The 12,564-nt window shown below is 50.1% G+C and overlaps 5 protein-coding genes across 5 annotated transcripts; 4 read left to right on the forward strand and 1 right to left on the reverse strand.

The window, feature by feature from the left end:
• Window positions 1–294: 294 nt before the first annotated feature.
• Window positions 295–2,076, reverse strand: PtrM4_005510 (SufI, putative multicopper oxidase; the record flags this gene model as incomplete). Its single annotated transcript, XM_001930563.1, has 1 exon — window positions 295–2,076. The coding sequence occupies one exon, from the start codon at window positions 2,074–2,076 to the stop codon at window positions 295–297; it is 1,782 nt and encodes a 593-aa protein (XP_001930598.1).
• A 1,611-nt stretch (window positions 2,077–3,687) lies between these two features.
• PtrM4_005520 (AroG, 3-deoxy-D-arabino-heptulosonate 7-phosphate (DAHP) synthase) lies at window positions 3,688–4,842 on the forward strand (the record flags this gene model as incomplete). Its single annotated transcript, XM_001930564.1, has 1 exon — window positions 3,688–4,842. The coding sequence occupies one exon, from the start codon at window positions 3,688–3,690 to the stop codon at window positions 4,840–4,842; it is 1,155 nt and encodes a 384-aa protein (XP_001930599.1).
• Window positions 4,843–5,918: 1,076 nt separating this feature from the next.
• On the forward strand, window positions 5,919–8,675 carry PtrM4_005530 (CaiC, Acyl-CoA synthetase (AMP-forming)-AMP-acid ligase II; the record flags this gene model as incomplete). Its single annotated transcript, XM_066102769.1, has 1 exon — window positions 5,919–8,675. The coding sequence occupies one exon, from the start codon at window positions 5,919–5,921 to the stop codon at window positions 8,673–8,675; it is 2,757 nt and encodes a 918-aa protein (XP_065964971.1).
• Window positions 8,676–9,798: 1,123 nt separating this feature from the next.
• PtrM4_005540 (uncharacterized protein) lies at window positions 9,799–10,608 on the forward strand (the record flags this gene model as incomplete). Its single annotated transcript, XM_001930567.1, has 1 exon — window positions 9,799–10,608. The coding sequence occupies one exon, from the start codon at window positions 9,799–9,801 to the stop codon at window positions 10,606–10,608; it is 810 nt and encodes a 269-aa protein (XP_001930602.1).
• A 520-nt stretch (window positions 10,609–11,128) lies between these two features.
• Window positions 11,129–12,112, forward strand: PtrM4_005550 (Scs3p domain containing protein; the record flags this gene model as incomplete). The annotated part of the gene is made up of 1 exon (XM_066102770.1): window positions 11,129–12,112. One exon carries the CDS (start codon window positions 11,129–11,131, stop codon window positions 12,110–12,112), a length of 984 nt encoding a protein of 327 aa, XP_065964972.1.
• Window positions 12,113–12,564: the final 452 nt, after the last annotated feature.

A 12,564-nucleotide genomic window follows, 5' to 3' on the forward strand; every position in this document is an offset into this window, starting at 1 on the left:
CATGTAGGAATGGTAGAGGTCAACCTGGTATCTTGACCAGACTACCAGCGTTGTGCAACATGTATTTGTAATTGAAATGATCAATGCAAGATATATACGGTAACTATGCAAATCTGATTTAGAAATAGTATTTATAGAAAGACTCGAATGCGCAAAACATGAAAAACACAACCTCGTCTATCGTAAGAAAAGAACTAAGCCCAAACAAACAAGTGTACTAGTAGAAGAACTGAAGATACATGCCTATATACAAAATGAAAAAAAATTGCGAATGCAACCTTAGATACACGCACCCTACACTCCGCTATCCACCTGATCTACAACGTTCTGACTACTGTACTTGTCCCAAGCCCGACAAGTATTCTTGTTCTGCGCTGGAAAGTTCATCTTTGCAACGTCCTGCGGCCTCTCTATCAAGCTCGAAAACATGCCAGTGGAAACATGCCAGGCAACGTGGCAATGCAACGACCAGACACCTGGGTTGTCCTGTTCGTACTGAATGACCAGATGACCTGAAGCGCGCAGCTGGTGGACATCGCGACGGTGAGGGTTCTGTGGACGAACAATTGTATGGCCGTCCCAACGTCCCGGCCCCTCTGATAAAACCTGCATGTTATGGCCGTGCAGGTGCATAGGGTGGTGCGTGTTATTGGACTTGTTGTACATGATTATGCGCACGGTTTTGTTCTGGCCCATGTTGTGCACGTTCCATTCTGGGTGGGTGGGGTATGAAGTGTTGCGGTTCTTCACAAGCTCTAGAATGGGGTTGTTGTAGTTTGCGCGGAAAGCTGAGTCGTTGACTGTCCAGGTCTGGTGGCCAGTGGCATTGATGACGCGATCGTAATCAAGGTTGATAATGCTGGTAGGGTTCTGTTTGACGGCTATAGGGTAGCTAGGCTCTGTCTTCTCAAGAGGATCGTTGATACAGGTATGGTAGACATCGGTGATGGGGTGAGCGGTACTATTGGGACGCTGACGTTCATCCGCTTGATCGTAGTAAATAGCTGCCAGAGCTAGAGGCTGATGCGAAGCGGCGCATAGATCAGATATCATGGACCGCATCCAGAAAGCGCCTTTCCGGTCTTTCTTTGCCTTGACAAGGATGTCAGTGCGCTGTCCAACGCCCAATGTGATCACATCTGTGTTGTAAGGCTTGACGGGGACAAAGTCGTTTGCGATAACAGTCATCTCATGTCCGTCAATGGAGAAGTGCTGTAGAGAAGCTGCGCCGGAATTGACCAAGCGCAATCGATGTGTCTTGCCAGCCCGGAAACGGAATTTTGACAATCCAGCGTTCGATACGCATGGCCTGCCATCTGTAATAGTCGTGCAATCAAAGTCCATTTTCCCGTTGATCATGTTGTTGTCTGCCCAGGGTCGCCAGAGCGTTTGATTTGTGCCGACTGCATCGTCGATCAGCTCGAGATAGTCTTTATGCCACCAGTCGTTGATGAATACAGGGCCGAGATCGATTTCGTGGCCCTCAGAGGCCGGACCATGTACTACAACGGGGCCCATAAGTCCTCCAATTTGCTGACCAGAGTAATGACTGTGATACCAGGACGTGCCGTATAGATCAGCTTTGAACTTGTAGGTAAAGGTTTCTCCAGGAGCAATTGGACATTGGGATACTGACGGAACTCCGTCCATCCAGGGTGTATCCTTCATGGTGAAGCCATGGAAATGCATAGCGGTTCCTTCAACTGGGCCAGCAATCTTGTTATGAATCGTGACTTCGATCATATCTCCCCAGTTGGCTTCGAGTAGAGGTCCGGGAAATTGGCCATTCACAAGAAGTACGTTCTTACTGTAGCCGTCTGGAGATAGTGGTTTTCGCTCAAGCGTCCAATCAACCTTAACCGTCTGGCCCGTATGTGGGGCATCAATATATGGGTTCGAGTTCCAGCAGTTCCGGCCTCCCCAGGGGTTTCCATGGCCGCGGTCGATCCAGTTATTGAGTAGAGGTGCATCTAGTGTGCCCCAGTTGGATAAGCCATTGGTCTGACTTTGTGGAAGAGCAGGCTGGAATGGAATGGTTCCTGCGAAAAGCTTCGTAATGACTGATGAGTTGACCATATTGTAGATGGACTGCTGGTTTGAGGAAATGAGAGACTGTAAATCTTGTCGTTGCTGTTTTCGCAGACACCCGGCAAAGAGACATATTTATGTATCTCTTCCTACACGACGCTCTTCCGTCGGTGACTCTAGTTCAGGTTCATCACGGCCTCCGCCGTGAGTTCCAGCGTATCTCGAGGTCTCCAGCGTGGCTAAGCACACACATCCTCAGCGTGGCTTCAGGATAGCCACCCCATCAGGCCTTCAAACAATCCGAGACGGGCGCTGATATCAGGTCGTCAGAGCTGGGTCCAAACTTGACTCCGTATGGAACTGCACCGTGAGATGTGGACAAAGCTGAGACATTTCTATCTACAGCCTCATCATCGATCTCGTGATAGAGATGATGAGTTTTGATGAGAGTTTTCCCATCTGTTCAGCGCTGATACGGGCATAAAGTGTACTAAATTTGCTACTGGTGATATCTAAACTCGACCAAGAAAGTTATCATGCAGATATGAAGGATTCAATCTCTCGTTGCTAAGCGTGAGACTGGATTGGTAGAGTGGCTTGAAACATGTTGTGGCTTGAACTATGCTGTGGCTTGCCTCTGCTCGCGTAGTATGGAGAAGCGAAAGCCATGTACCAATGTGACCGAGCCTAGGCCTCAACCTGAGGCTGAGTACAAGTCTAGAAAGCACAGGCTTCTACCATGTTTAGAAACCAGGCTCTGACTTCGTCCGGTTGGGATGCCAGCTTGTACTGTAGGTGTAAAGAGAGTGCCTAGGCACCTGATCTCAAGGTCAGATCGAGGCGCACAGTTGCCATGGGTGAGCTGAGTTAAGCAGTGGTCAAGATACGAGGCTTGGCATCATCTTATTACTTTATCGGGAAGTCTACCAGCCAAGCCGCGAGCGGCTGAGAGCGGATAATGGCGCCAGTCTTGGAGGATTAATCAACACTGCTTACTCGTCGATTACCCCCACGCCGCTTACCCTTCCGCTTACCCTTCCGCTTACCCCTACGCAGTTAAGGTACCCTTCGCTTCCTATTTGCTTATCTGTGCCTATTAAATTCAAGACTCGATAAGGATTAGAAGCTTGGTGGGCTTATCTGGGTTGCAGAGCCACTGCAATGCAGGGCGCGCGACTCAGTCCTAGGAATTAGTCAGTTCCGACTACAGAGCTCGGGTAATCGTACAAGGACCCCTAGAAGATAGTAATTACCTAGATAGCCTTGATTTCATATCTGTGAAGCAGATATAGCCCATGCCTGGATCACATGTGTGCAAAGTTAGATCCTGATGGAAGCTTGTGTAACGTAGAGCAGCTCCTTGGTTCGCAGATCTTTTGAAAGACCCACCTCCTGCAACACCACACAGTGTGTTAATCTTACCATCCCGTCGTGGACGCATGTCAGATGAGTAGAGTGGATGGTTATACCGATGGCTCATGTGTCTTGTATCAAGGTACACGAGAGCGGTCAAGAGATGCTGGAGTTATGACTTCCGAGGTCGAACAAGGGCATATCAAACTATATAAATCGGCCTGGACACCCCAAGAATATATCCATCGCTCAGTCATATTCCAGAAGAGTTCCTATCTTTCTGCCAACATCCACTTATCATTCACAATGAGTTCTCCATTCTTCACCACAAAGCTCAAGCTCGCATCTGCTGCAGGTCTCCAAGCCGAAGGAACAAGAGTGACTCAGCTCTTGCCCTTGGTGCCGGCTGGCCTGTTGCAATCCGAGGTCCCTCTCTCGGGGTCTTCTCTAGACACTGTCCTTCAAAGCCGACAAGACGTGTCTGCAGTGTTGGCCAAGCTAGATGATCGCCTTCTTGTCATAGTCGGTCCGTGCTCCATTCATGACCCTGTCGCCGCAATGGAATATGCGAGACGCCTGAAGGAGCTCAGTGAGCGCCTCTCAGGTGAAATCTGCGTTGTTATGAGGGCTTATCTCGAAAAGCCACGCACATCTGTTGGCTGGAAAGGCTTGATCAACGACCCTTACCTAGACGAATCCTTTGCCATCAACGATGGATTGAAGATTTCTCGGAAGCTTCTAGTCGATATCAACAGTATCGGCCTCCCCGTCGCTACAGAGCTGCTCGACACACTCTCTCCACAATACTTCGCCGATACAATCGCTTTCGGGGCTGTCGGTGCTCGTACGACGGAGTCCCAGCTTCATCGCGAACTTGTCTCAGGTGTTTCGTTTCCCGTGGGCTTCAAAAACGGAACCGATGGTGGCCTTACTGTAGCCATGGACGCTATGAAGTCGTCTGCTTCGCCGCATCGCTTTCTAGGCGCGACCAAAACCGGCCTTACTGGCATAGTGCATACGAGTGGAAACAGCGACACAGCTGTCATTCTCCGTGGCGGTTCTAAAGGCCCTAACTACGATGCCGACAGTGTTGAACAAGCTCTGGGATCTCTACGCTTCCGTGGGCAGCGAGATGTGGTCATCGTCGACTGCTCTCACGGAAATTCCAGCAAAGACTATCGCAACCAGCCCATCGTGGCTGGCGTGATCGCCGAACAAGTCGCACGGGGACAGCGAAACATTGTTGGGGTGATGTTGGAGTCGAACATATACGAAGGTCGTCAGGACGTTCCAGCCACTGGTGCAGGCGGACTTCTTCCTGGCGTGAGTATCACGGATGGGTGTATTGGATGGGATGCTACGGTCCAGGTCCTTGAGAGGCTTGCAGAGGCTGTCCAGCTACGACGCACGGTGATGCCCACCGCCACTCTGACACCAGAGGATAGTGATAATGGCTGCTAAAGTCATTGGTAGCCATATTTTATAAGGTTTTTAGGTGGCGTGTTGGATTTCCATAGAACTTTTCGTAATAGAACCTTGCCAATACATGAGATTTGCCTTACCTACTCGCCTGATAATCTCCAAGGCTCCAGTACCTGTTGTCCATCGTGATTCACGTTATCTCTCTGAGTCTAGTTTATCGCTTATTGCTATGATTCAAGCGTCAGGCCGACTACCTCTTGTTAGTACGAGCTGGGGCGGGCGTTCCTGGCTCGACCAGATATGGTGTAACGTTGGCCTCTAAGCTCCCACCGTCTCACCGCCTGGCATAGTACATCCCGAGAACTTCCGTAAACCTGAACCCTGCTCTTAGACAAATCGTGGTTAATACCCGGGTAATACCCATGTACGCCCGATGCAGAAGGATTTGGCAAGTAGATGCTGTTTGTGTAACAGTAAGCTTACCCCACCCCACGCCTAGCAACCTTGGCAGATAAGCTTGTGTTAAGCGAACCAAATATGTGCAACATCATGCCCGCTTTGCTATATACGGAAGCCGATAACTTGAAGGATGCAGTTGATGTTACAGGCTTGAATCAAACACATGGGCTGTTTTTACCAGGTAGGAGACGTTGGGGATTGACGGCCTCACGGTCAATACTTGTCTCAACTTACAGATGTTTTCCATGCCCCACGTATCCTGCAGGAGACTGCTTTGGGATGCAGAGACAAAGACATAAGCCTTGCGCCGGCTTGGATGAAACAGAGTTCATATTTAATGCGCATTTCGGGCTGGATGCTGCGAGCCCACCGGGCAGGCACGGTGCATTGGTCTGAGTCAGATGTGCCTAGTAGGATTCATATCGCGGAATATGCAATTAAACTGATAACGGTATCATGGCTGCTGAAGGAGTGTTCAAAATGTTGGGGTGGAGGATATCGACGGTAGAGTTGGGAGACAAGGGAGAGAAGTCCGTCGATATCCAAGATGGGCGTCCGAGTAGCTGAAAGGTTTGAATTTAAGATGCGTTCCGTTCCAGGTTTGATAGAAGAAAGAAGCATCACTTCGCACCACTGAGTTCTTCTCTACTACCAACATGGCTGTCACAAATTTATCCCAGTTGCTTCAGCACAGTGCTACAGCCTTTCCCAACAAGGGAATCACCTGTCTCCAGGATGGTAGAACTTGCCACACGTCCTATAGCGATCTGTTCAGTATTGCAGAGATCAATGCGGCCCAGATTCGAAAGCTCGCAGGGCGCGGCAGTCCAATATTCCTGATTCATTTCGACAACCATTGGGACAATATTGTCTGGTTCTGGTCCGTGGTTCTCGCAGGATATATTCCAGCAATGTCTACTCCATTGGTTTCAGATGGTGAACAGCGGGAGAAGCATCTATTACACCTGCACCGCCTCCTGGAAGATCCCATTGTATTGACGTCAACCCGTCTCCAGAGCGATCTAGCCACCTCAGATTCTCAGTTCCAACTCCAAATTCGACCGATTGAGAAATTTGGCGATGAGAGTTCAGAATGGAGTGGTACAAGCTCGTCAGTCATGGGAAGCAGCGACATTGCCGCTCTCATGTTGACATCCGGAAGTACTGGGCACGCGAAAGCTGTAACATTACGGCATGGCCAAATTGTCGCTGCGCTCAATGGAAAGAGCCAATATCATGAAACGACATCGGAGGACGTCTTTCTCAGTTGGATTGGGATGGACCATGTCGCCAATCTTACGGAAATCCATCTCCATGCCATGCATCTGGGTGCCGACCAAGTCCAACTTCCCGCAGGAGACGTCATCAACGATCCGCTATTGTTTCTGCAGCAGTGTGCGCAACACCGTGTGTCGTACACCTTCGCTCCAAACTTTTTCTTAGCAACCCTTCTTCGTAGCCTCCAAAAGGGCGAGCAGCTGTCGAGCATGGATCTATCCCGCCTGCGCGCATTGATATCCGGTGGCGAAGCCAACGTTGTCGAGACGTGCGACGATCTCTCGAAGATACTGATGGATTACGGTGCACCCAGGAGCCTCATCAGGCCAGGCTTCGGTATGACAGAAACATGCGCCGGGTCGATTTATGGGAAGAACTGCCCGGAGTATGACATCTCGCGAGGGCTGGAATTCGCATCTCTTGGTTCTTGTGTTCCTGGCATGTTTGTCAGAGTGGTGGAGAGCTCCGGCAGGGTACTGAACAGTAGCGAGGTCGGGTATCTGGAGGTTTCCGGGCCGGTTGTGTTTAGCGGGTATTACAACAATTATTCCGCAACAACCGAAGCTTTTCCGACTAAGGAATGGTTCCGCACAGGTGATCTCGCTTTCATCGACGATGCAGGCCAGCTCACCATGACCGGCCGGGCCAAGGACACCGTGAACATCAACGGCCTGAAGTACCCAATCCAGGAACTGGAAACAGCAATTGAGGAGGCTGACATAAAAGGCCTGACGCCCAGTTACACAGCCATATTCCCGCATCGTGTCAAAGGGTCTTCGACAGAAGCTATAGTTGTTGTGTATCTTCCCGATTACAGCCCTGAGCATGTGGAAACCAGGGTCAAGGTTGCAAGAAGTGTGTCGCAGGTTCTCTTGCAGATCTGTGCAGTCCGGCCTTGCGAGATACTCCCGCTTACCGTTGAACATCTCCCCAAGTCGTCACTCGGCAAACTTTCGCGGGCTAAACTTCGTCGCGCTTTCGAGGAGGGCAAGTTCAAAGAGATTGTGGATATGAACAATCGTCTTGTTGCTGAGTACCAGCAGCACTTTTATACCGCGCCGCGAAACAAAACCGAAGCCAAACTCCTGGACGTAGTGCGAAGCAGTTTGGACATAGCAGAGAGCATCAAGATTGGTATCGATACCGATTTCTCCGACTTGGGTGTGACTTCTGTTGAAATTCTTAGGCTAAAGTCGCGCATCGACGTTGCTCTTCGGCTTTCCAAGTCACTGCCCATTGGCACTCTTTTAGTCAATCGCACAATCCGTCAACTTGGAAAGGCGATTGCCGCGTTGCAAGAATCGCCGTACGAGCCAATGACCATCTTGCAACCAGATGGCAACAAGACCCCTCTCTGGCTGGTTCATCCTGGAGTGGGTGAGGTCCTGATTTTCATCCAACTCGCACGGTACATGACAGATCGTCCAGTGTACGGTCTTCGAGCTCGGGGCCTTGACGGCGAGCAGCCATTTACCAGCATCTCTGAAGCCGTTCAGGCTTACCATGAGTCGATCCGCCGAACCCAACCGAAAGGCCCATACGCCATCGCAGGTTATTCCTATGGATCCAATCTTGCCTTTGAAGTCGCCAAGCTCATCGAGGCAGACGGAGATGAGGTCAAATTTCTGGGGGCTTTTGATCAGCCACCGCACCTCGCGGCGCGATCTCAACAGTTCGACTGGGTGGACTGTGTGCTTTTTGTTTCCTTCTTTCTCGGTCTGATCACCGAAGAGCAAGCGAAGCACACCCTCGGATGTCATTTGAGGAACTTGTCTCGGGAAGATGCACTGTCGCATATTCTTGACAATGCACCCAAAGATCGTGTCGACGAATTGGCCATCACGAGGAAGAAATTGGCCGATTGGGCCGGTGTTGCGTTCCAGCTCAAAGTCATAGGTCGGGAATATGACCCCACTGGTAAAGTAGCGAGGCTCGACTGCTTCTATGCTGCACCACTACCCGAAGTGGCATCTACAATGAAAGAGTGGGATGCTATCATCGCCGAGTGGGCACCCTTTGTGAAGGGCGACGTAGGGTACCATCGTGTTGACGGTGGACACTACGACATGATCACGACTCATGTGCGCTCTTTCCAGAAACGTTTGAAGCAGGTCCTAGAGGATCGTGGGGTGTAGCTTAGAAGGCAACACCCACAAGCGTTCTCTCATCCTTCTGCCCTTTCTGGTTTCTCGGTACGTTCTTCACTGTCCAGCCTTCTTTACCTCTCATCCTTTCCTCCTATAGACTCTATTTTTTACATTACACCAGTTTGCATGTTCCCTTACTAGACTGTAGAGTTAGATTCAGTGAAATGACTAGATATGGTTTACAGTCAGTACGATATCCTGAAGTGAATGATAAGATACGCTGTGGAATTCCGAAGTGTAATCCAACCCCTACTTTCGACAAGAGTGAAACACTGTGAGTCCGTGCTCTCGATCGTAGCAAGCAAACAAATTTCCTACAGGGCGATAAGATGTAGTTTGTCGATCGCCAAGGTCAGGTTCTCAGGTCTGGAGATTGTCGGGTCAAAATGCCGGTCCGCCTTTTCCGCGTTGTTTCCATGAAGTACGGTCTGATTTTCGACGGCAAGGTTATGGTTCCCGAGTGCATCAACGAACACGCTGTGACACATCTTGTCTCCTGGCTCTTGCAGCCCCTGCTAAGCACTTTGAAAGATTCACTCAATCGGCAATGACTCTGACTATAATGATTCCTCTGAAAGTCTTGTACTTCTCATTTTACGAATGCACAAATTCTGTATAGTGTCGCCATATCTGCACATGTATACGGGAATATCGAGCTACTTCTAGATATCCCAGGGGATTTATCAAATTAACTGAGTATCAGTCACCTAGAAGAAGACCGACCCACAAAACCATGGCTCCCAAACGGAAGCAGGAAACGACTTTAACATCGCTGCCTAACACAACACCATCTACCGTTCTCTATGATAATCAATTATAACTTCCTAATTGCAATCTGCCAACTGTGCCAATAGAGCGCATGTTATAAATTCACCCTTGCAACCGTCACTCGGATTTGACCCTACGCTTAGACCATTCGCCTAAATTACGCCTATCCCGAATGGCTGCCCAACTATCACTCACGCTCATGGTACGGACGTCCCACAGACCATATAGTCTACCCAGGTGTTTTTGTTCTCTCCATTCAGCAAGCTTGGATTGTATTTACTTTCGACTGAAACAATTCTATTAGCTCCAATCTACCAGTCCAGACTATCCGCCGATCTACAGGATGTCAATCACAATTGACGACACGCGAGCTTCCAATGATAACCGCAAGAACAACCGCCGCAACCGCCGCAGTTCACAGAAGAACAGCTGCATAGCCACCCTCTCGGCTATCGCTCAAGTCCAAAAGGTCCTCTATCATGTCAATAACTTCAATGGTAGCTACCACCTGCGTAACTGGTCTGCCTCAGCCCGTAAGGAGCGAGCTCCTTACATCGGTATCAAGCTCGAGCTCCTCCACGATGGCTCTTACATTGCTTTCAACGTCCCAAAGCTAGCCTTCATTGCCGCCTCTCCCGCATTCGCCGACCACATGGCAATAAGCCCCGATGTCAAGCTTCTCCGCTTCTGCAGCTCTGAAGTGGACTTCTATGCCGTCAAGGCCATCGTCATCTGGCTGCGGAAGATTTGCTCGGAGAAGGTTCACACTGACCTACCAATTCCCGAGGACATTGAGGAGGATCTGCAACTCCGTCGTACAGCTCGGAGATTGGGCATGTCGCAGTATGTAGCCGATATCATCGAGCGCTACATCTTGGATTTGGCCGATCGAGTTCCGGATGTTAGTGAACTCGTTTTGGTCTGTGAATGCACAAAGGATCAGGGCATCGTGGATCCCATGTCGGAGGTGCTGGCGAATTGCGTCGGGTACCTGTTGAAGTACAATCAGGTTGATGGTATGAAGGTGGGATTGTACGCAGAAGTGTTGAAAACGAAGAAGTGCCAACGCTTGCTGGATGCAATTTGTGAGGAGAAGTTGGATAGGATCCACCGGGTTGGATGGTTGGCGGTATATAAGAAGCCATGGAAGTAGTTTAGAGGATTGTATACTTGCAAGGGAGAGAGTGCGGTGTGCTGTATTGGTATAACCCGTTGGATGTGGTTGATTTATATCAAGAAAAACTCGGGTTGTAGATTCTGTGGATTTCCGGCCATGTGCCTCAGTCAACGAATGATGTTCCAGTGAGCAGCCATACGTGACAGCATAGTTGAAAAACAAAGTAATCGCAATGTGTCCACAGTGATGAATGGAAGTTGAGAGACGCGATGCCTAGAAGTGGCGCCCCGGAAACGGCTAGCGCGTTGCGCCGCGTGTGGCAGTCGCGAAAATCGACATAACGTCATTGTTCAGGCATCGCTTGGTGACAGCTGCCCACTTCCCGTTCAACAGGTTTCGCTCTCTTCACAAATTACGTGTAGAGGCCTTTAATACTTCACTCACATGTGGAGAGTTTGCAATTGCTTCTAGACACATCTTGGTCCCGACAATCATCTCAGCTCCTACCACATAGAGGTTGCTCCCTCCGAGCACCTTACCCACTACTCACACGAATATGGCAACACGTCGCAAACTCGAAGCCAGCGATAGCGACAATACGCAATTCTCCACAAGCACGTCTAGCGACACGATGCGGCCACCCACGTCGTCGGCACGTCGCTCGCCCTTTCTCCCCACGCGCCTCGAAGCGCAACTCATAGCTATCTACCCCATCACCCTACTTCTTGGGAGCATATTCAGCACTCTTTCACCTTCAACGCGTAGCGCCCCTTATTCAGCAAGCCTACAATCACACCCCACCGAATTCGCGCCCTCGTACTTTGCGCAAAAGAAGAACGTCTTCAATGTATACTTTGTGAAAGTAGGCTGGTTCTGGACAACACTGGCTTTTACCTTTTTCGTCACCCTCCACCCTGGCTTTGGGCAGGGGGCGAGCGCGAGGCGGATCAGGGCGGTGCTGAGGTATGGCCTTGTCACGACGTGGTGGTGCTTTTTGACACAGTGGTTTTTTGGCCCGCCGCTGATCGACCGCGGTTTCCGATTTACGGGCGGTCAATGCGAGTTGTTGAGGAAGTCAGATGCAAGGGAAGACATGAGCAATACAAGAGAGTACATCACAGCGGCTACATGCAAGGCCGTGGGTGGGACATGGAAGGGCGGTCATGATATTTCTGGACACGTCTTTTTGCTCATACTAGGAAGCTCGCTCCTTTGGCTAGAGTTCCTGCCTGCATTGACGCACGTCGAGGGCTTGAGAGATGGTAGGTTAATCACGCTACCCGATGGCAAGGTCGCCAGTGTCGCTGTGGAGAAGGAGCTGGTCAAGGAAGAGGGCGAAGCCACTGCAAGAGGAGTCAAGTTTGCGCTCGGTGTTGCAGGTCTGATGTGGTGGATGTTACTCATGACGGCTGCCTACTTCCACACTTGGTTCGAGAAGTTTACGGGACTCCTGGTTGCCTTTGCGGGGTTGTGGACTGTCTACTTTCTACCGAGAGGCGTACCTCAATTGAGAGCATGGCTCGGAATGCCTGGCGTTTGAATATTTGCCACTAGGCATCTAACGATATTCGGATCACTCCGGCCCTACTCGATGCCAAAGCTAGTACATCACATGGCCCTGATGACAAAGTTGATGAGTTGAGTATAATGAGCGAAAAGCATCGTCGAGGTAGTTTTGTTTGACAGTATGTATCACCACATTCAGTATCCTCTTGCTTTCTTACTCGACCCTCGTCAGATCATGTCACATTGTAAAGGGGCACTTGTTTGGATCGACACTGTGATACTATTACCCCCGTTATTTGACCGAGACGTGGACATACGATGTGGTGCGAAAGCGCTCTTCCCCTCTTTTGCATTTCAGATTTGCAACCCGTGCCCACAATATTGCCATGCTTCTTTTTTCAAGTACGTCAGCCCAGCATTTGTTTTGCGTGCTTTACAAAATGCCGTGAATGAAAGCGCAGACTAATTTTATCCGACTTTCGTCCC

The sequence above is a fragment of the Pyrenophora tritici-repentis genome, chromosome 1, assembly GCF_003171515.1.
Source record: "Pyrenophora tritici-repentis strain M4 chromosome 1, whole genome shotgun sequence".
Taxonomy (NCBI): domain Eukaryota; kingdom Fungi; phylum Ascomycota; class Dothideomycetes; order Pleosporales; family Pleosporaceae; genus Pyrenophora; species Pyrenophora tritici-repentis.